Source organism: Poecilia reticulata, linkage group LG16 (assembly GCF_000633615.1).
Source record: "Poecilia reticulata strain Guanapo linkage group LG16, Guppy_female_1.0+MT, whole genome shotgun sequence".
Taxonomy (NCBI): Eukaryota; Metazoa; Chordata; class Actinopteri; order Cyprinodontiformes; family Poeciliidae; genus Poecilia; species Poecilia reticulata.
In genome coordinates, this window is record NC_024346.1 from 26,484,922 (window position 1) to 26,506,248 (window position 21,327).

Sequence of the window (21,327 nt, forward strand, 5' to 3'; positions counted from 1 at the left end):
CCTTTCTCCCTAAATGATCAGTTTGTGGTTGGATGATTGTTTATGATGGACTGCCATGTTTGTTCTTCCTTTTCTCACTTTGTGATTTCATTATCCTGTAAACAATTTGATACAGCCAGCCTCAGCACTCCCAGACTTAGAGGTTAGATGAAAAAAAAAAATTATGTCTGGGTTGTCTGGGTTGACCTGATGAGAGTTTAGAAACCGTTTTAGAAGCATTTATGGTTTTAAAGAATGAATCCCTAGTTATTTTATTTATTCATTTTATTTTTGGAAGCAAACTACAACCATCCAAATCAGAAATGTTACATATGTAGACCTATATGGATTACACCTTCTCGTTTGTCACCACTTTTGTTTTTACTGCTAATTTTTCACATTAAACAAACAATAAAATAAGCAGATACATTTCTGTTGTTTTTTTTTTGTTTGTTCTTTTTGTAGAACTGTTTAAATGCTTCTAATCTACAGCAAAGAAAAGCACAACTGAGCTTCCAGCCACTTAAGACTAGAGCGACCTGTACTTATGCTTTTGGAAACAAGAACCCGAGCAAATTAGCAGACAAAGGAATTCCAAGAATGTGTCATTATGGTTTCTGAAAGAGCTGAGCTGCAAAGAAAATACAAGGGTTTACAGAGAGGGAAGGTGACACCTTTCATAGTACAACTGTAAAAAAAAAAACTGCCCTGATTTATTTTTCTTCCATTTAAGGCTGCTTAAATTCACTATCTCACTTATCCACCCTCATAACTGACCTCAGCTGTTCTGCTGGCGAATTCAGGTGAAAGTGTGAACGGAAACACGCCTCGCAGACGACATCGAGAAAGCTGATAAAACTCCGGAACGGGATTATCTCGACAGCCCTGGGATTATCTCATACATTGTTTTAAGAGGATAAAAGATAAAGGAGCAGGATGAGAAAAAAAAAGGAGAGGAAAAAAAAAAGGAGGGGAAGGTTGGCGGCCGTTTGGAGCGTGTTGGATCGCATTTCTGTCGGAGCGCCGGAGGAATGCTTCGCTGAGAGCGATCCTTGACAGGATGATGGGCCCGTCTAGAGGTTAGGGTTCGTAAAGATCAAAAGCAGCAATTTCCACTCTCTGCGTTCACCATCTTGCGTTTTCCTACATTTTTTCACGTTACAAAGGCAAACTTTATATCATTCAGAAAAGTCTCTACATGGGATATCAGTGAAACATGGTTTATAATATTTATAATAATATAACTGACTGAACTGCTATTATGCATGGACTCCACATATGTGATGCATCACAGCTGAAAGAAAGGCATAGCATGTCCAGTGTTCAGTTATAATTGCTGTGAATGTTGGTTGTATAAATTAGTGGTGGACGATATGGACTTGGAATTTGATCGCAATATTTTGTGGTAGCTACTATTTTGATAAAGATTATGATTAAAAAAATATTTCTGTTTGTAATGGTTTTCTACAGGGTGTCACTTGAAAAAAGTATGATGTATGTCACTATACTGCATATGGTAATTGCATTGTATTATATATTTTTTAATTTGCTGATGTTTATTGATGGGTTTGTGGAGCAAACTGTGGAAAAAAAAATTCTGGATAAGACTTCTCAGTTTTTTTATATTTAATATCAATAACTGATTCATGACAATGCATGTAAAATCCCTAGCATAAAACATTTATGTGATAAATGTTAAATGATAAATGATACGATATGATAAATGCCCATCACTACTACAAAATTTGACTTCGGGGATGCTGAATACAAATCCTCATCACACTTATGGATTTTTTTTTAACAAAGTATACTTTTCCTAAGTTCACAAATACACACTACTTTGTGTTATTCTGAATTAAATCACCTTCAAAGTAGGTTGAAGTTTGAGGTTTTAAGTTAACATTTAAGTTGAAACAGTCAGAGTATGTCTATGTCAATTAGCTTAAAATCACCAAATCTAAATGTGTCTAAATGCAGGTAGGAGATTACAATACATCAGATAAAAGTTTCATCATATTCCTGGCACAAGTCTTTGACAGTATTTTTTTATTGTTAATATTTTTAAGGTTCTAATATGGTTTGATGTAATGATGTTATCTTAGCAGTAGCAGAAGCAGAAAGCAGACACAACATTGTTGCTTCGTACGCTAGTCGCAGGCATGTTTGCCATAGCTGTGGCATGAAACGACGTCCATTTATTCTGGATCGCTGTGGTGTCAGAAATAGATCTGATGATGAATATGAAAACCTAGTTTATCACAGACTCAACAAGCCTTCAGATTAGCCAGAACAGCTGAGTGGTTTTAAAATAGACCAGCTGCAGGAGAGTCTGTGAAGGGGTCCAAATGTGGGTCCATGTGTGTGTGTGTATGTGTTAGTTGTGTTTAATTTGGGGGATTTAAATAAGAAAGATGGATGGGGGAGAAAAAAAAGCCTCTGAGCTGCTGCAGTTTTGTGAGGACACAGCAGATTAAAAAGAGCTTGTTGTGTCTCCCTCTGCAGGTGAGATCAAGACATTGGTTTGTTCATGTAATCTGGAAAAGAATCATGGTCAAGATTATTTTCCCGTATGAAATCAGGTTAGGAAAAAACTGAACATGGAGAATATGGAGGAAAAGACTGATGTGGTGTTCGTGTTAAACAGCCCACCAACTGTTTCAGATGACTCACTTTGAGTAAGGAGAAAATCACGGGCTGCTTAGTTCCAACCTTTAGATGAAAATCTAAAGGTTCCTCATTTATCATGTGGTGTCTTAATCTATCTTGATGCCACGTGATGTTTCCGCTCGCCGTCTTAGCCTCAACGCTTGGCGACTAAACGTGGAAAAAATAGAAACTTGAGATGTGTTTCTATGACAACGTCTACAAACAGGAAGCACCACGCGCCTGAGTGAGTAACTGTGACTGACTCTTACTCACGGCGGTATTTTTAGCCACGACCACGGAGGAGGTCTCGTAGCTGACCGGACACACGAGGGGGAAACACTGTCATTTGAACATTAGACCACTATTTCCTGCTGCTTGGAGAAACGGTTTCACCACTAGGTGGCGACAGAGCACAAACGCAACCATCATTCAGGGCCAGCCTGCGTCTCCAAGAGAGACTTTTAAAGCAAGAAATCGAAATATGTTAATGAAGTCAGCCATTTTTTTCTTCTTTTTTTTAAAAAAAAAAATAGAAGCATAAATAAACAATACTTATATTTATATTCTACCAAGAGTTTTGCCCTGTGGGGGGAAAAAGTCGTGGCCAAACACAATAGCCAGCTGGCACCTTATTTTGTGGAGTTGATGCATTTTTTTTAGTTTGTTTTTTTTTTGCTGTGCCTGCAGTTTCCTACCACAATCCATGAACGTCAGGGAAACAAGGTTTATAAATTTGTCTTCTAGACAATTTGGCAACAACGAGCAGATGAATGGTGTTAAAAAGTCAAAATAATGGACAATATTCTATCAAAAGATCTTCCAATGTTGATTGTCTTCAACACCTTAACAATCCCAGCTCTGGTGAAGGTTTTATCTTGCACTCAAGCTGAGAGTTCAAGGTTCGCAGATTCATTATGTTGTTATTTAGAGTAACATTACTCTTAATTACTTTGAAAATGGATTCATATTCCTTTAACTTTTCATCCCATTGCAACCTCAGTGTATTTTATTGATTGTTTTGTGAAAGACCAGCAAAGAAAATGTGGAAGGAAAAAGATGTGTTGCTTTAGGTATTTATGTGAATAAAAATCTGAAAAGTGTGGCATGCATTTTCTCCACAGAAACAAAACCCACGTGAAACCACTGTGTTTACTGCTGTAAGTCTTCTGGAGTATGGTAAGTCATGTAGAATAACGAGTGTCTGTGATCATTAGTTGCCTCTCAATTAGAATAAAGTCGGGACTTTGACTGTACCATTTGAAGAAATGGAAGTGCTTTGATCTAAATTATTCATTATAATTTGGATATATTTAGGGTCTCTTTCCTAATGAAAGATAAATATCTGCTCATCAGCTTCCCTGCCTCTGCTAAAGACAGGCATCCCCACAGCATCATGCAGCCACCTGAGTTGCTCTGTATCCAGGTTGCAGCCGTTTACCCAACTCCTATGATCAGACTATTCATCCGTCCATTATCTAAACCCTCTTAAACATGGAGGTGTCTATATCTAGAACCAAAGATAAATTTGTTAAATGATCTTGGTGTCTTTGGAATGTTTTGTGGTCTTAATTTTGCAGTGAGCACTTAACACTTTCAACACTTAAAAAATTTTAATAATTCACCCCAAAAAAGCAGTTCTGGAAAAAGTAACCAGAAAGATTTTATGTCAACATTCTAAAAAACATTTAAACTTATTTATTGGAAACTTTTGCACTTATATAAATCTTTTTAAGTTCTGACGTTGGAATGTTTAAATGTAAGATTTTCATGTATTTTAAGACCCTGCAGAAATTATATGCCATAAGTTTTCCCACTGTTAGGAAGCCCAACTCTTTCTGACAGGTGTTCTGCAAAATGTGTGTGTAGTCAAAGCAGGCAGGTTGTGTGAGGTGAGGTGACTCATATCTCTGAAACACCATCAGGAGATGGTGCACCTACATGCAAAAAATATTTACCTTTTCATTTATGAAATGAAATTTAACACCAGCTTTGCAGAGGGCAGCTGTGCTTACTTTTGTATGAATGAAACCTTTACACAGAGATTGCTTTTCCACGCATTTGTAACATTTACAGTACGTCAAACTTTAAATCAAAGTGTTTGTTTTTTTTAACAAGAAAGTAAAAGAAGTACAAAAACATTTAAAAACGTAAAAATTTTAAGCCAATGACGCCTTATTCATTGTTTAGATCCGTTTTCTTTTATCTCAAGTCGGTGTCCCACACTGCATGACCACACTGAAAGCAGCACAGATCAAAAAAGAAACTCCTCCCCAAGCCGATCGTAATTAAGCCTCACCACTCACCTGCAAAGGTCAACATAGAGGGCAGGTGTCTGAGTCGATCTGTGTATGAATTCATGTCATGCAGACAGATCTCCCACTTATCCGTCTCGATTAAATCCATAATCCTGGCATTAAAGAAACCCCACTCAGAATCCCTCTGTGTTTCCGACAGCCAGAGCCAGGTGGTGTGTGATGTGTAAACAGGAACAACTCTTTAACCGGCGAAAGAACGCTCTCGTGCCCTGCCCCCTTCATTACGGACAAAACGAAAGACAACCGACAGGTAATTCAACATAATTGTCTTTTGCGTGACGATTATCGTTTCAGCTTTTCACTCATTAAGCAGGAGAACGCCACAGGTAATCCACGCAGAGAACAGAATCAAAAGAAGTGCTGAATCTCACCCTGGAATCATGTAATCCAGTCATATGATCGTGCTCAGTGTGAACTGTTTTCAGACTGTCCCGTTTTACCTGGAACTCTATCATATCATTGTGTTTTACAGCCCTCTTGCATGCGCGGCGTGTCAGAGGTCCATTTTGTAATAAACAAGGCAAGGCCTTTTACAAGACAAATCTTGGATAGCATTATTCTATCTCTGTGTGTCTAAGTATTTGTTTTTCATTTACAGTTTCCTCAGGGCTCTATTAGTCTTAATATGAAAATTCAGAAGCTGAACACCTGCTTTAAATCTGATCTTTGCCCCGTGGCTTGCAGGAGTAATTTAGATGTTTAGATACAATAAAACTATAGCCAGAGTTATGATCTGGATGTCGGGCCAAATGAAACTGAACACTTTGACACTTGAACTGACCATAGTAAAATGTTTGCGATGGCACAGTTGATGACAGGCACAGCTGAGTTATTCTACATCAGAACTGAAGGAGATACTGTGGTAAACAGGGATGTAACCGTCTGCGCTTTTCTGGTCCGATCGCCGATCAATTCCAAACTTGGCCCATACAGATTTTCTTTCTGAAAAGTTCTTAAGTATTGGGACAAAACCAGTAAGTTAGCAACAGTGCCCACTTTTTTTTTTTTTTTAGCAAAAAACTAATTATTTCACCAAATATGACAAAATAGTTTAATTTTTGTGACTTTTTAAAACTGGCATTTCTTATTCAACAAGATAAGAAACTGAAGACGCAGATGTAATACTGACGGCAATGCAACTGCATGAGACAGAATTTCAAAATAGTTGAAAAATCCCTTTTAATTCTCAGACAAGTTTATAAAGCTGGGATTTATACTCCCAAATAGAGCTGTGCTACATACGAATCATCACCATGATATTAATTTGTGGAATATTATGACTGGAACAGGCTGCTTTGATGCAAAATTCGGTAAGGTGTAATATTTTGAAAGCCACACTTTCACACTCCGCATACCTCAAAACATTTTTTGGCAGTTTGGATAGATTTATAAATATGAAGCAATATTGAATTTAGTGTTCCTGTTCCAAAAACTGAATATGAAAAATAAACTTGAAGGAAATCTACATACTAGCTTTCCTTAACTCTAAAAATGCTATGTTAACCAGTTGAAACTGGTGGTTTTAAGAATTAGTTTTTAACATTAGGATCTTTTGATAAAAGCAAAAGATCCTAAAAAAAAAAAAAAGCAAAGAAAAACGAGGGACAGATGAATGAAAGTGAACACAAAGGTGACGTATCCTGTGTCAACTCCTGAAATTTGAACAGGATCCAGTGAAGCTACTGACTAACACAACGGACGGGTGAAGCCGCAGTTGGTATATATAAACCGAAGGACCTGATGTGTTTCCATGGAGCCTCCGCAGCTTATAAATAAATCAGCTCAACATGAACATCCCCCTAAGGAAGCTCCATTCGCCTGGCTAATTTGTTATTCCCAGCAGACTTTAGAAGTGTGCCTCTGGGTTTCCATGATGCCCCTCAGTGATGCATTCTGTCTGTTGACTGATGATGACTCCTGGTTTCTGAGCAGGAACCACAGGGTGGGTAAGCCATCTAGCTTCCCTTAAATCCAGTAATCAGTTCTAGGAATCAGTAAGCGCAGCTAGTTTGTTCCACAGTGGGATTTTGAGGTGTTTCCAACAGAATGTTGACTTTTCCAGCCACCAGGCCAAGGCAGAGGACGACAACTCTCTGAGAACCCTTTGATTGCTGTTGGTATTTCAAGGCAACTTCACGTTACTTTCCTATGTACAAAACTGAAATTTCTATTTCTGTTTGAGATCTCCTTCAGCCCAAAGAGACAAAAGTTCAACCTGTTTCTTAGCACTTCGTCACCGCACTAGCGTTCTTCAATGATTACTTAGAAAAGCAATTTACAATTTAATTAACACCTTTTGTTCCAAAGTAAACCTCTCTGCATGTCTACAGTCAGTTGTTACGATGTGGCTCCAGGCTAAAATCTTAATGGAAATAAAAAACCTACCGCAGTGTGAGGTGCTGCATGTCTCCAAAGTTGGGGATGAGATGCAGAACACACGCAAACAAAAGGTCAAAGATCAGCAAAGGAACGCAGATGGATGCACGTTGTGTGTCAGAGTATTTATGGTTTCACTCAGTTTCCTAAGTCATGACCTTCCAGTTGACACCATTGCCACGTGGTCAGAAAGGAATGTTTTCCTTCTTATTCCAGCCTCTATTCTCACCATCTACAACATTTTGGAAATCTTAGCATTAAGGTTCGTCCTAAGGTTTACCGTTTACAATGCTAACAAAGCAAAACGGTAATATTAGATGCTAAATGTAATCAGTTAAGGCTCTCATATACTTCAACTGAAGCTTAGTGGTGTCTTTCACCATATATGGTGAAAGACACCACATATGGTGTCTTTCATTTTTATCATAAAACCCTGTTTTGCAGTGATTGCGCTCTCATACTGATTTGGCGTCATTTTTTTTTTTTAAGTAAAACATACACGAGGAAAGGCAGTGAGAATATTAAAAATGGTTCATAAACACAAGTTGGAATCAACAAACATCTGCCTGTCAAAGCTTTACAAAAATTTTACATTCTAATCAGTGCGTCAGTTCTAATCAGTTCCTAAAAACAATGTTAGGAATGAGAAAGCTCAAAGGTTGGCAGCCTTCTAAGGGAGGGGCAGCAACTGTTCGACAAGGTACCATGAAAGAATTCAGCCTTACACACACACGCACGCACACCTACGCACACACACATACACAGTTTTGATGTAATACACTAAAGACTACACCCATCAGGCAAACATGACTAAAGTTAAATGATCATTGCAATGTGAGCCAAGCAGAAGCTCCAATTAAAGGCAGCAACACAGCAGAGGGACAACCCTACTTTGAATTGGTCACACAGTGGACACGGTCTAAAACACTTCATGGTAGCTCGTGACTAAAGAACAGGGTAATGATGTCTCACGTGAAGCTGTGTCACTTCATAGACTGAGCAATGTGACTTTCTGCAACTCTCACATAATATTGACTGAAGTGTATACATCAAACACACAAATGGCAAAAGTCAAGGTTTGACATAGCCATTTCTGATTGGGTGAATTAACAGCAGAAAAAATAAAAATTACAGATATTAGACCTCGACTGGCTGCTGAAATCCCAGCGCTTTGCTGAGAGCAATTTGATTTAATCTCCCTGTTTATTCAGGCGAGCTAAAGTGGTTCAGACTGAAATCCTGCTAAACAAAAGATCTTGCACCTGTCGCGATAAAAATGTGTCCGTGAGTTAAAAAGCCATTACAAAGTATTGTGGGTAATCCTCAGCAAGGAGGAGGCTTTAGTTCTTTATTTAGCTGTTCTGTTTTGGGCTGACTCCTGTATGTTTAACCTTCGGGTTTTGTTAGTTTTACTGCCAGATAAGAAGTTTTTAGCTCGGCTAGCTCGTGAAAGCAGGTTGTCATCTTTTTGGCCAGACAACTTACTGTTTGTTCCAAAGAAAAACACCTCCAAACTTTACTTACTGTACAAATGGGGGGAAAAAAGTCTTTAAAGTGCTAAACCTTAGAATCTTAGTAAGTATCAACACAGAGTAGGATATCAGTGTAGCTACATCATTACTATATATATTTTAGAAATGAGCAGCAAAATCATTTGGGGATAGAATGGAATGCTTTTCAGCTTCAACATTCCTGGAAACTCAAAAATCTTTTACATTTATTTAATGTAACCATTTCTAAATGCTATCCGATCATGCTAACCACATCTTTCTTCTGTGTGGAAGCTAACGTTAGCTATTTATAGAATTAGGTATTTTTAGTTAGTTGGAAAATTAGGTGTTGGAAAATTAAGTTTGAGGAAGAACAAGGGTGTAAATTGCAGCTTGAAAAGAAAATCAACTTTTTATGATGTATATGAGCTGTTCAGTCAAGCTGCTACAACAGAGATTTGGACATGTTGTTGTCATTTCAGTCTGTCCCCATTTTGGATGTTGGTATTTTGTTCCTTTTTGCACCAGGAGTTGATTTCAGTAGAAACAAAGAAAGCTCAACATATTACAGCAGAAATATTAGCAACTTTGGTGGAAAACGTAAGAGTTGGAATGATGGTCTACACTCTGTGGAGAGACTCATATTTGCAGTGCGTAATGCTAATCATGCTAATCGTGCTAATTGAGAATATAAAACTCTAAATGGAGGTTGAACTATTAACTCCGGGTCATTCTTTCTTTCTCTTAAATTGAGTACATTTTTGTTCATTAAAAACTATACACATTTTAAATTAGGGTAAATAATTAATTAGAATTGATTTTAGTTGTCTAAAATTAGTTTTAGCACTGATGGATTACAAAAACTAAAGCTCAAAAGTCAGTCGTAAATCTCTGATTGGTGCATTTTTAGTTTCACTGATCATTACTTTTGATTACTGTCTAAGAATGTAGACAGTAATCAGACTACGGAGAACTTATAGCAACAGTGTGCTCTTTGGAAATGTTCATCCCCTTTGTCATCGGAGCAAAAGTACGTCGAGGACAAAGTGGCTTCAAAAACTCTGATCAGCTCTAAGAGACTCAGAAAACAAACAAAATATTTCATGTTCACCTCACATTTCCAGCATTAGATTTTAGACTCCATCATCAGATGGGCTACTTTTATTTTCATATTTCTTTAAAGTACTGGAGTCCACTAATGATCCAAAAGCACAATTATGGGAGGAATGTCTCTTGACAGGGTATTTCATGGTAAGGTAAGAGGCAGATGAGGCAAGTTCAGGCTGTTGTAACAGGTGGGGCTTTACTGGGAGGGGGAGAGACCACTGGGACAGCACGGGGACATTCCTGACGTTTTTGCACACCCTGAGGTATTTACCGAGAAATGTGCTTGTTAGAGTTATTTTCTCACTGATATTACACTGAAGAGAAATTCTGAAGTAAAAGTGTGTTTCAGGTGATGGCTAAGTTCAGAGATGGGCGGGGTCAAAGTTCCTATTCACATCTAAAAAACTAAATAAAAACTGAAAGTGGCTCATAACTTTTTTTACGAGCCTAAATCACCTTAAATGTGTTACAAAAAGGCTACTATTGTGAACAAATAACTGAAATTTTTTTAGCATAGAAACCATTCTGTAGACGTTTAGAAGATGAAGACGAGGCCTGCGTGTTGTTCCTTAGAAAATTCCTTTCATATTTGGAATTCTATGGAAACCACAGCTTATGATCGCTCTTGCTTAAAATGTTTGAAGTATCATCAATCTGTCTGGTCTCACTGCAGATTTAATTTAGGGTTTCAAGCCTTTTCTTCTTTGGTGAATAAACAATTTGGTGTTAAAACAAAACTCTATAGAGAACAATTAAAGTTTGTGGTTTGCTGACTTAAAAAGCAAATAGGAGCTTTTGTTCTTATGAGAATCAAATCTGAGATGCAGAAATCAATCAGCCAGAATCAATCATTTCTTCCATAACTACCTCTGATTGGTTTTTAGGTCAAATGCTTAAAAATCCTTTTATTAAACACACTTCAAAACCATGACCTCCCACAATTTTACATTTTAAAGCACAGTTTTATAACGTAGTGAAAATCAGAGAAGAGTAAGAATAAAAGTGTCACCCAAAATAAGCCTGATGTGTTCAGGTCTAGAAAAAAAAATCCCACAACCAATCAACATATTTTAAATGAAGGAGTTAAAAGAACAAGTTGATGTCAGTGCCAACAAAAAGTAAAATCTTGGCTCATCCGTAGGCTTAGCGGTCCAGAGAATCTAATGCAATAAAAGTTAATCACACTGCCTATAAATGGAAGCAAATTACGTTTAAATGACGGAGATCCAGAGTCCAGATCAAGTTCGGATCTAAAGTAAGACATTATCTTTGCCTAAATTACAACATAAATAACCATATACTGATTGCTCATCAGATGCTTTGTAATGCATCTGTGACTCATTACAAAGATTTCTTGAGAAGTTAATCAGAACTAATAAAGTAATTCCATGTTATATTGAAAGTGATGCTTAAACGTGCAGAAAAAATAATCCATCAACAGATCAGGAAACAGCCGATGAGTGAGTTATACTTTGTTGATTTAAAATCTTCAGATTAACAAAGCAAAAACGTCAAAATTCAAGTCGGATTTCTCGTGAACAGCTTCGACGGACGCAGCTGGTGGTCAGAACTCGAAGCTCACTGACGCACTAATGACCCTCATAACTCACGTCGGCTACAGTGTGAGGACTACAACGTGAAACGTTGCTGATGTTATGAAGTGACACTGTGTTTGCTTCTGTCCTGCTGGTGTTGGAGTGTGTGTGTGTGTTCAGATCACAACAAGACTTCACACTCTGTCCTCGCCAAGAACACACCGACAGCCAGAAACCAGGCAGACGAACACGGCTAAAACACTCATGGACACGGACCACACACACACACTCACACTGATTACCTACCAGGTATTATCTTCATCTAAGAGACAGAGCAGAGGAAGAGGAAGAAGAGGAGGACAAAGGTGAAGAAAAGGCAGAGCTGGATGGAGGGGAATGAAGAGTACCGGAGAGATTCCTGTTTGTTTGCTCTCTGCTGCCTTGTCTCCCTCTCCTCGTCTCAGATTTTGACAGGCTGCGCCTGCTGCTCGGATCCGTCAGCCTCGCTCTCCCATGGCCGGGGGAGGAGGGACGACACGGCGAGCCTTAGTTAGGGGGCAGCGGGTGGGGTGAGGTGCGGCGGGCAGAGGGCCAGAGCTGGCAGAGGCCTATAAATATCCTCCAGAACCAGATGATCGCACAGTGTCACAGTTAGAAACTGATGGAAGGACTCCGTTGGGACAGTGCAACAAGCAGGACCTCCACCCCTTCACCCTCCATCTCTCCAGCCCCCCACCCTGGCACTCTGGCTCTTAGCGCGCCTCTTTGAAGATGCTGGAAGGGAGGTCAATTTCTCTGATGCTAAGTGTCAGATCTCAGCCAGAAACTCTCTTAACTGTGATGTGAATATTAAACGCAGCAGTCGTCTGGTAATGTTATCGGCCTGCTTAAAGACTGAAGACACGTGGGCATAGCTTCAGTGACTTAGACTGAATTCAGATGTGTTCTTTTAGCTTGTTTGAGAGATATTTGACCAGTTAGTGTTTTAGTTAATAAAATTAAGAGTGCAAACAGAGGAAAGGTTGGAGAACCTATAAATAGCAACAGCAGCCATAAATAAGAAAAGTGGTAGCAAACAGAGAAGGGATTTAACGAAATGCGACCTGCCTCAGAGAGACGGTCCATGAAATCATGGCTAAGGCATTCAGGGTAAATCACCCGTTGCTGCTGGGATTAAGCTAATGCTCAGCATTCTCTAAATATAGAGAACTCTAATGTACACAACACTCTGTCGATTGTTGTGCCGACAATCTGCTCCAGTTGTGTGAGACACTAACGATGCAGGGAGATTAGGGAGAGTCACCAATTTGAAGCTACTAAAGATAGCTGTCCTACGGTGAAATGAAAAGAATCTATACCACAGGAAGTGGTTTGAAGCGCTTGACATGATACCCCTCATATGACACACAAACATACACGTTCACTAAGTAATAGCTTCCCTGTCAACGGATTCTCTTACGGGAGCTGTGGATCTCTGCAGCTCCTCCAGAGTTCCAGTGGGGCCTGCTGGTTGCCTCTCTGTCAGAAATACGATCCTTGCTCTGCCTTTCAGCCTCTCAGTTTGGGTTTGGTGATCATGTCTAAGTATAGTTCTGCCAATCTCTTTCCATCTTCAAAACTCATGATATTGCTGAGTAAAAATAAATTTCTTGTAACCTGTTCCTTGGTTTCTAATGTTTTGTGGCCTTCACAAAGCAGCTGTTTAATTCTGAGATTAAGGTCCTGTACACACGGAGATGAATGTGGTAAATTTTTGTGAATGATTCTAAAAAACATTTGTCGTGACAGGACACAGCACCACTGACAACGCAGTAGTGGGAACTCCATGCCAATTGGTGGCGCTGCAGAACGACTCGAAAAACACCAAACACAGAAAGCCGCCATCTTTTTTAACCGTGCGTGTGGGCTAAAGAGAGAAAAAAAGAGTGAGAGAGCTTCGTCATCATCGTTTCTAAAAAAAAAAAAACTTGCATTTTTTTTACACACGGAAACACGAAACCGAAATGTATCCACTCTGTTTTCTGTTCAAAAACGACAATTTCTCCAAAACGCCAGATACATGTGGACAAAATAAAACCCTTTGCAGATCCACCTAAGATCGTCTTCACATCCTAAATAGACTAGTTTGTGGTTATGAATACTTTTGCAATGCGTGCTGAAGCAGCCTCTAAGATTTCTCACAGATCTGAAATAGTGTTAGTCATCATCTTCTATAAGGCCCGACAAGTTCCCTGGGAAATGACTAATGCCACAACTATCCAGACCAAACCCTTAATATATTCCACATGTTATCGATCACTGTTTCTAGGGGTTGGCCTACGGTAGGTTAACTGTTACGCAGCTACGGCAGATTTGTAGAAAAATTGGAATTGGAAACAAATTCAGTAAAAAAAAAAAAAAAAAAAAAAAAACGATGAAGTGGCTGTGCTTGTATTTTCACAATTCACTGTTGTTGTTTTTTTAACCTGCGACTCACGTTACTATTTCATTGTAAAAATGCACGGTGTATCACAAGTTCATGAAATGTGGAGCGCAATGTACCCCTACTCACGATAAAATACTGGGAGTGATTTAACATCAGTAAAAGATATGGCAGGTCCCTTAAGGTCGCTTGGTGTGTTTGGGCAAAACATTACTGCTGGCCTGTGGCAGGAGCAGCAACAGGAGATTTCACGCAACTTAATCCCAACAAAGTCCCTCCTTTAGACAGGGAGCGTTAACGCCTTCATTGTGTCCTTCAGTTTTAACCGTTTTGCTGAAAAAGGTCAAACTCCCAGCTCCAGCCAGCGTGAGTCACACCATAAAAAAAAAAAAAAAAAAAAAAAATGGCACGGCACTATAATGAGAGGCACAGAGCTGCAGCACACTGTAGCTGTTCATTTCAATCACATAATGTACGCAGTGGGCAGAATGTCCGGGATAAAAACACGGGAGGACCTCAGTGGCATGTCTGGGATGTGATTTAGTTTAATTGCCTCTGGTGCTATGTGTGGGTGAAGTTCAAGCTGCCCTCCTCCGCCTACGCTCCCCCAAGCATGTCCAGTCAGACCAAAACTGTAACATTTTTATTTGATCACACACTGCAGCTTTTGCATTCTGCAGGAGAATGGAATGGACCACAAGCAGATATCAAAGGCTTCCCTGGAGGCGAAGCACAAACTGGCTTCGAGTGTTTCATCTCAACAAATTCCTTTCCATCATAAGTCATATTTATTAAAATATGTTTCACCTTCCTCGGTATTCACTTCACTGATACAAAGAAACAGAAAAGGAAAGACTAACATTTGGAAAGTGAAGATGCCTGAAAAAAAAAGAGAGGAAAATGTAGGGGTTAAAGGGTTAGGCTTTTGTCAGCTCCACTGGGTTGGCAATTTAATTCACAGCAGTAAATTTCTCTGGAATTTAAAGCTATAGCTAGCGCTGTACATAAATATAAGACTCTAGGTAATTGCTAAAACATTAATAAAACTAAAAGGGTAGTAATAAACCCTCATGAGTACTCATAAAAACATCTAAATTAGAGAAACCGAGGTTGGTCTATCAATTTAAGTTTTCCTTCAATTGATAAAAAAATTGGCCTGACTGCAGTCAGAGCATTTGGTCAGTGCAGACGATGCACGGACAGCAGATGTCAGCAATGCACTGCTGTGTTCATATCACAAACAAACCTCAAAAGTCAAAGGTGAAATAAAATGTTTGGCATCAGTTGTTGGTGCGCACCAGAGGCATTTGTAGTTTCTGAAGTGACATAATGTGCTTAAGATGAGATGTACGTTTGTGTGTGTGAGCTACAAAGTCTCTTGAACTCGATTTCCTTGTGAGTAACCAGATCAAATCAAGAAGCCAGGCAGCTAATTGAAAACAGATCCGCCGTCACGTGTGGATCCAAACAAACACACCCTTGGAGCTGCGAACAAACCTTTTCCAACTTCCTCAGTCTTTCACACCCATAGCAGACAACGCCCAGGCAACTCCTCCCTTTATCTCGTGTAAAAGTTTAAGAAAAAAAACAAAAAACACAAATGATGGAAAACACCAGCTTTTTCCACTTCTAAACTACGTGAAATATAAAATTATGTTACATGTTCATGTTTCATAGCTTATTTCATAATGTACGTTTCAGTTCTGCAAATGACAGCACTGTGTGGCACCTGATCGGGGAGGTTTTGCAACTTTCATTTCCACACCAAGGGCAGAGAGCACACAATGGTCTTATCACATTACCAACATAACTCCCATACCCCTGCTATACCATTACAGAACAGTATTCAAGAGATGCACTTATCTCTAATAAGTGACAGACTGGATAAAGAAAGAAAGTAAAAAGAAAAAAAACACAAGAAGGGAATGTAACCCAGAGCCAAAAGTACAGCATTACTGGAGCACAGCTCCCAGAAGAGAGCCACACCTTCCTGGAGTTCAGATGGGTTTTAACTCACACACACCAATGTCTGCAGAGAAGTGGTGAGGCTGAATCTCAGCAAACAGCCCCACCTTGTTGGACTGACGACACTTCTGCATAATCCATTTTGGCAAATGCCCAGAGATGTCCCTGGAGATTATTCATCTTAAACATAAACATGCCTTAACAGAGTATTTATCAGACAGGGAGTCCCCACCCAAAGAAAGTGTAATTGTTTTAGCAGCGTAGTATTCTCCGGTTCTATGCAGGAAGACATGACCTGCAGAATTAGCTAATGAAGCAATAAACATAAAATTTGAAGCATTCGCATCTAAAAGTTGTCTTGCAACTGACAGTTTCAACACGACGGCAACCACAACGCAGCTAATTCCTGATCTGTCTCAGCACACATGGCTAAATCACAGCCACATGTCAACGGTCTCCTCACACCCACATGCTGAAACAATTCCTAAAAGGAGACCGTCTCCACATCCAGGATAAGAATCCACAACATGAAACTCCAAGATAAACGGTATGCAAATAATGGAGACTGAGAAGTAGGTTTTTTTTCCTCCCTACTATAAACGAGGAAAGAAAACTGTAAATTGTGTTTGCTTGAAGCAGCAACAGAGCTGTCATCAAAAAACCTTAACTAAGACCTCCCACATGTCAAAAAAGAAAGGTGGGATTCCTAACTGCAAAAAAAACCCTCCATGACGTGCGCAGACAGATTAGGACAGTGCAGGAAGTAGGTCAGTTGACATGCATTCAAACAAACCTTCAAAGAAGTTGGGCCATGTCTTTTCCTCTGGCTCCGCCAGTGAGTGGTCCCAGTCGGCGTCAGGTGAAGCCCCTTGCACCTTGACCCTTGCAACCTCGGCCAAGAGAGCTCGCTCTAGGGCAATTTCCTCCAGAACATCTAGGTCCAGCTCCTCGTCTTCCTCCTCCTCTGCCCTCTTCACAGGTGGGGGAGGTGACTGCTGCCCGGTCGCCTCAGGGCTAACGATTTGCTTCACCTCAACTATCTCCTCCACCACTACTATTTTCTTCCTCATATTGGCCTCGTCTGTGTCGGCTCTATTGGTGTCCCCCAGGTGAGGCTGGTCAGGCTGGGCCGCGGGTGTGGCAGTGGCAGAGGGTGTGTCCTCCGACAAGTCCCTCTTCTTCTCTTCTTCGTGCTCTGAGGCCTCCGAGACAGAAAGCCTTTCCCGTGTGCTGCACTCTGCTGCCTGCCTGGCTGAATGTTGTGCAACTCTGGGAGGCTCTTCTTGCCTGGAGAGAGGGCTGGCCTGTGCCTCAGCTGACGCTAAATCTTCGGGTGCGGGTGCTTTCCTCGCACTGGAAGATGTTTTTGCTTTCGGAACCTCCCGCTTGGTTTTTTCTGCAGAGGGCTGCGTTGGCTCCACCTCCCCTTTGTCTGTTGGGGCCTCAGAGAGCACAGCTGCTGCCTGCCCGACTTCCTCACTGCACATTCTTTCAGGAGTCATCTTTGAAGAAACTTTAGTTCCTGTCATTTCAAAGGCCACAGCCGGGCTATCCCTAGGCAGTGTTGTTATGGATGTCAGTGTTTCTCCTTCAGTCGTAGGGACAGACTTTGTGTTTATGGTTTCTTCCTCTTGTGACACCTTAACCTGTTTTTTCCCTTTTTTCTTCCCCTTTGGCTGCTTGTCTGCAACTTTCTCTGTGCTCTGTTGGGATGTAGCCTCAGCAGTTACTTTCTCAGAGTCTGACTGGTCCGCTGGTATTTTTTCCTCAAGTTTCGCGCTCTCTCGCATGAGCTCAACCTGACTCACTTTCTGCACAGTCACTGTTTCCACATTGGAAACGGTTATTTCCTGAGAGTTTTCTGGGCCCATGTCAGGGGCTGCAGCCTGTAATTTGGGAGACATTTGTTCCTGAGTGGTGGCAGTGACAGTGATTTCCTCAGGTTTATCTTTTGCTTGAACAGCTGCAGGAGCTGCTGCAGGTGGGACATCATCTGACTTCATCTTAGCTTTTGTAAATGTTTCCTTCTTTTGCTGATCGTCAGCTTTTTTACGGTCACTGTCTGTTTTGGCTTCCCCTTCTGTCTTTACAGAGGTAGACACAGTTAGGAGCTCAGAGGTAATTACTGTTTTCTTATGGAAGGTTTCTACCTTCACTTCCTGGGAGTCGTTTTCTGACATTTTCTCCTTTGCCTTTAACTGAGGTTGATCCTGTTCAACAGTGATCTTGGAAATCTCACCTGGAGACTTCTTTTTCTTTTTCTTGGATTTGGGGATCCCTTCATCTGCTTGTTTAGTATCTTTACCCTCCTCTGTTGCAGCATCCTTCCAAGTGGAGAGAGATGAATGGATGACCTGTTGCACTTTAAGGTCCTGCCCTAAAACTTTAGAGGCCTCTGGTGACGACACCGTTTCATCCTTTTTGACATGTGGCATCGCTGTTAGATTACTTTCCTTTTGTTTAACGATCATCTCTGTTGCAACATAGTTCTTTTGGATCAGTTGTGGATCTTCCTGTTTTGTCTGAGATGCTGAAGCAGGTGCAGTTTTGGGAGTAGTGTTAACTTCCTGTGATGAGGTTTCTGCTACCTGTGCCCTTTTAGGAGGGAGCTCCTTAGTGTTAGGCTTTGCAGTGAGAACTGGTGAACTTACTTCTGCCTGGATGGGTTCTTGAGTCACTGTGATCTTGGGGATAACATCTGCTTCATCAGTGGTCCATGATGGGCTGCTGGTCTGGTTAGCCTTATTGGTTTTGGTGGTCTTCTTGTTGACTTTGGCAGTTTTCTCTTTGATATTACCGCCTGCTTCAGGTTTCACCAGGGGTTGGGTCTTTTTTTCAGTTGCCTTAACTGACTCATCAATAACTTCCTCTTTCTCTTGCTTTTTAGGATCAGCATCAACCGGCCTAATGTTTCCAGAGGTGACAGAGCCAGAATAAACTTTGGAAGTTTCATGAGCGCATTCCGTTGTAAGAACCGGTTTGGGCATTGGCAATTCTTGTACCGTGACATCAGCCGGTTTTGCTTCGTCTTCTTTGGCGTCCCCACTCGGAAGCTCGGCTACCGACGGACTGATCTCCTCAGTGAATTTCAAAGAAGAAACCTCCCGTTTTGCAACATTTGTAATTTTGACACTTTTCTGAGCAGCAGACGAGCTAACTGCCATCTTTGACGGTGTTGCACCTGCAGCCACACCGGCTGCAGTTACAGCTAATGGTAAGGCCACTGAGGAGGAGATCAGAGAGACCTGGGACTCATCCTGCATCATAGCTGCTGTTTGAAGTGGAACAGGACTGGAGTTCATCTTCTGAGCATCCAACACTCTTCTCTCCTGTGACACTACCTGCCTTTCACTTCTCACATTAGGCCCCTGATGAGTGAATCTTTTGGTGCTTTCCACCTCTTTGACTGATTCGCTGTTGAAGCTGGCTCCTCTCCTGTAGAGAGGCTGATGCTGGTCCCTAGCCTCCAGTGACGACTTTGGCCTCACTGGTTCCTCAGTAAGTGGACGGCCCCTGAACCTAGGGGTCCTATCGGTGTAATTCCCTCGTTCTCCTGGATCCATCGTTTTATAGCGGTAGCCTCGGCGTTCAGCTAATGCTTCTTGGCTCTCAGCCTCGTCCCTACGACCTGGCTTGGGAACGTAGGATGTAGGGCCTTGCACAGACTGGACTTGCGCAGCGCGACGAGCAACGGCCAGAGTAGCAGCTGGTTTTCTAACCCTCTGCAAAGAAGCTGGAATAATCTCAGCGGGCAAGTGGAGGTAGTCACGCAGGTAAACAATGCCATCGTTGGTCAGGTACCAGTAGAAATGTCTCCAAGCAAATGTTTCCCGTACATAACCTCTAGATTTCAGAGAGCCCATAGCACGGATAACTTGGAGATTGGTCACGTCTCGTACTTCCGGGTGCTTAATCTGAGGCCTTTTGTCCTTTTTGGCCACCATAACGCCATCTCGAAATAATACTTCATAGATGGCTTTTAGTTCATGCATCGGCATCAGCATTCCAGCAACCATTGTGCTTTAAGTCAGTTGAAATATAATAACAGAAAAAAAAGTCAATCACTTGTAGTAAAGAATCCAGTGGAAAAACCAGCTGTCATGTGCTTCTCAACTGAATTTAAAGTAAGTTGAAAGATGAAAGCATTAGTTTTCTTACTGTCTCTTCCTCGTGGGCTTGCTGATCCTTTATTTGTGAAAAAATAGAAAATTCCTCTTTTTCAAAAAAAGTCAAAAAGTGTGCTGTCCCCTCTTCACTTAGAATGGCCGGGCATGGACAGTCTCAGTTCTGCCGAGAGGGCAATGACAGAATGGAAGAAAGGCAGCGCGTTTGAGCGAGGGAGGGAGTGAAGCGCACTTCGCAGTCTGACTCCACCTACCTTCTTATTCTTAGAAGAAGAAAAAAAAGTGGGCAAGGAAAAAGATTCTCACTAAAACAAACAAAACAAAAAAAGCAGGGGGGGGAAAGTTGTCTCCAAATAAATCAAGAACGATTTAGAGTCAAACGAGTGCAGCAAAGCACGTCTAAAAAAGTGTGCACAAGCACATGTTCTGCTGTTCTGACTTTCACAGAGAGAAACCCACCCACAGAGGAAAACACGCCTCCGATTCAGCGCACACATGCACACCTCTAGCCAGCTGACACACACACATGCACACACACACACGCCCGCTGCTGTCTCATACGACCGTCCGGCGAATGTGTCAGAGAGATAGTGAGGATAAAACAAGATGACCCTCCTGGGTCGATTGGATGCACACACACATGCGTTACACATTTCCACATCAGGTAACACTACATGGTTTCCACACACAAAGTTTAAGGTGTGGCTTCTTTAAATAAACAGACAAATGAGGCGTACATCTGTAAATGTGTGTTTTATAAGGACGAGGTATGCAATGATTCAAAAACTAAGTTTGCCTAGATGACTAACAGTGTACTTCTATCTATAGGTGTGTGTGTGTTGAGGGGGTCCAGGTCCCCATAAGAAGCAGCACACGGTATTTCCTAAAGCTCAGCATTAAACTGATGCAACAGCCTGTAAAGCAGCCTAAAGTTGTGTCTCTGCTTCAAACCGCTAACTTTAGAGCATCTACTTGTAAACCAGTTTTTTTTTTCTTTCTCGAAACTAAATAAAGAGCTGCGCATTATAGCGATGCCTTCTCCTGCTCCGCCTGGAACCAGATATCCGATTTCCATCCCCAAGATCCCGTTTCTCCTCTGTACATCTGTCTCCTGTTCGTCTCTCTGTGTGTCAGAGAAAGTGTCCCGTCCCCCCAGCCAGAAAAACTGGAAGGGTAGCTGACAACTGCTGGCTCGGAGCGGAGCAGCTCGTGTTCATTCGCATGGAGAAGACGGGGATTTACTGTAAGCAGACGGCACTGGACACCAACACAGTGATCTGGTAGTAAAATTATAGTGGCGGTGAATGAGAGACAAAGCAATAATGCAGTTCCTCCTGCTGTTTTTTTGGAAACCCCTCCATTACACAT

The 21,327-nt window shown here is 41.2% G+C and overlaps 1 protein-coding gene across 22 annotated transcripts in view; it reads right to left on the minus strand.

Moving 5' to 3' along the window:
• Positions 1-21,327, minus strand: part of plecb (plectin b) — a 129,372-nt gene that overhangs the window by 44,893 nt on the left and 63,152 nt on the right. For 5 of the 22 annotated variants that reach the window (XM_008431953.2, XM_008431955.2, XM_008431952.2 and 2 more), the window contains exon 1: positions 16,629-20,088. The exons of 11 other annotated variants lie outside the window; for them this stretch is intronic. In XM_008431953.2, the coding sequence (XP_008430175.1) occupies positions 16,629-19,851 (3,223 nt within the window). In that variant the 5' untranslated portion in view covers positions 19,852-20,088. Of the gene's footprint in view, positions 1-1,843; positions 1,849-11,754; positions 11,897-16,628; positions 20,089-21,327 lie in introns of those variants that run through there. 6 more of the 22 variants (XM_008431976.2, XM_008431975.2, XM_008431978.1 and 3 more) reach the window with 4 other exon arrangements.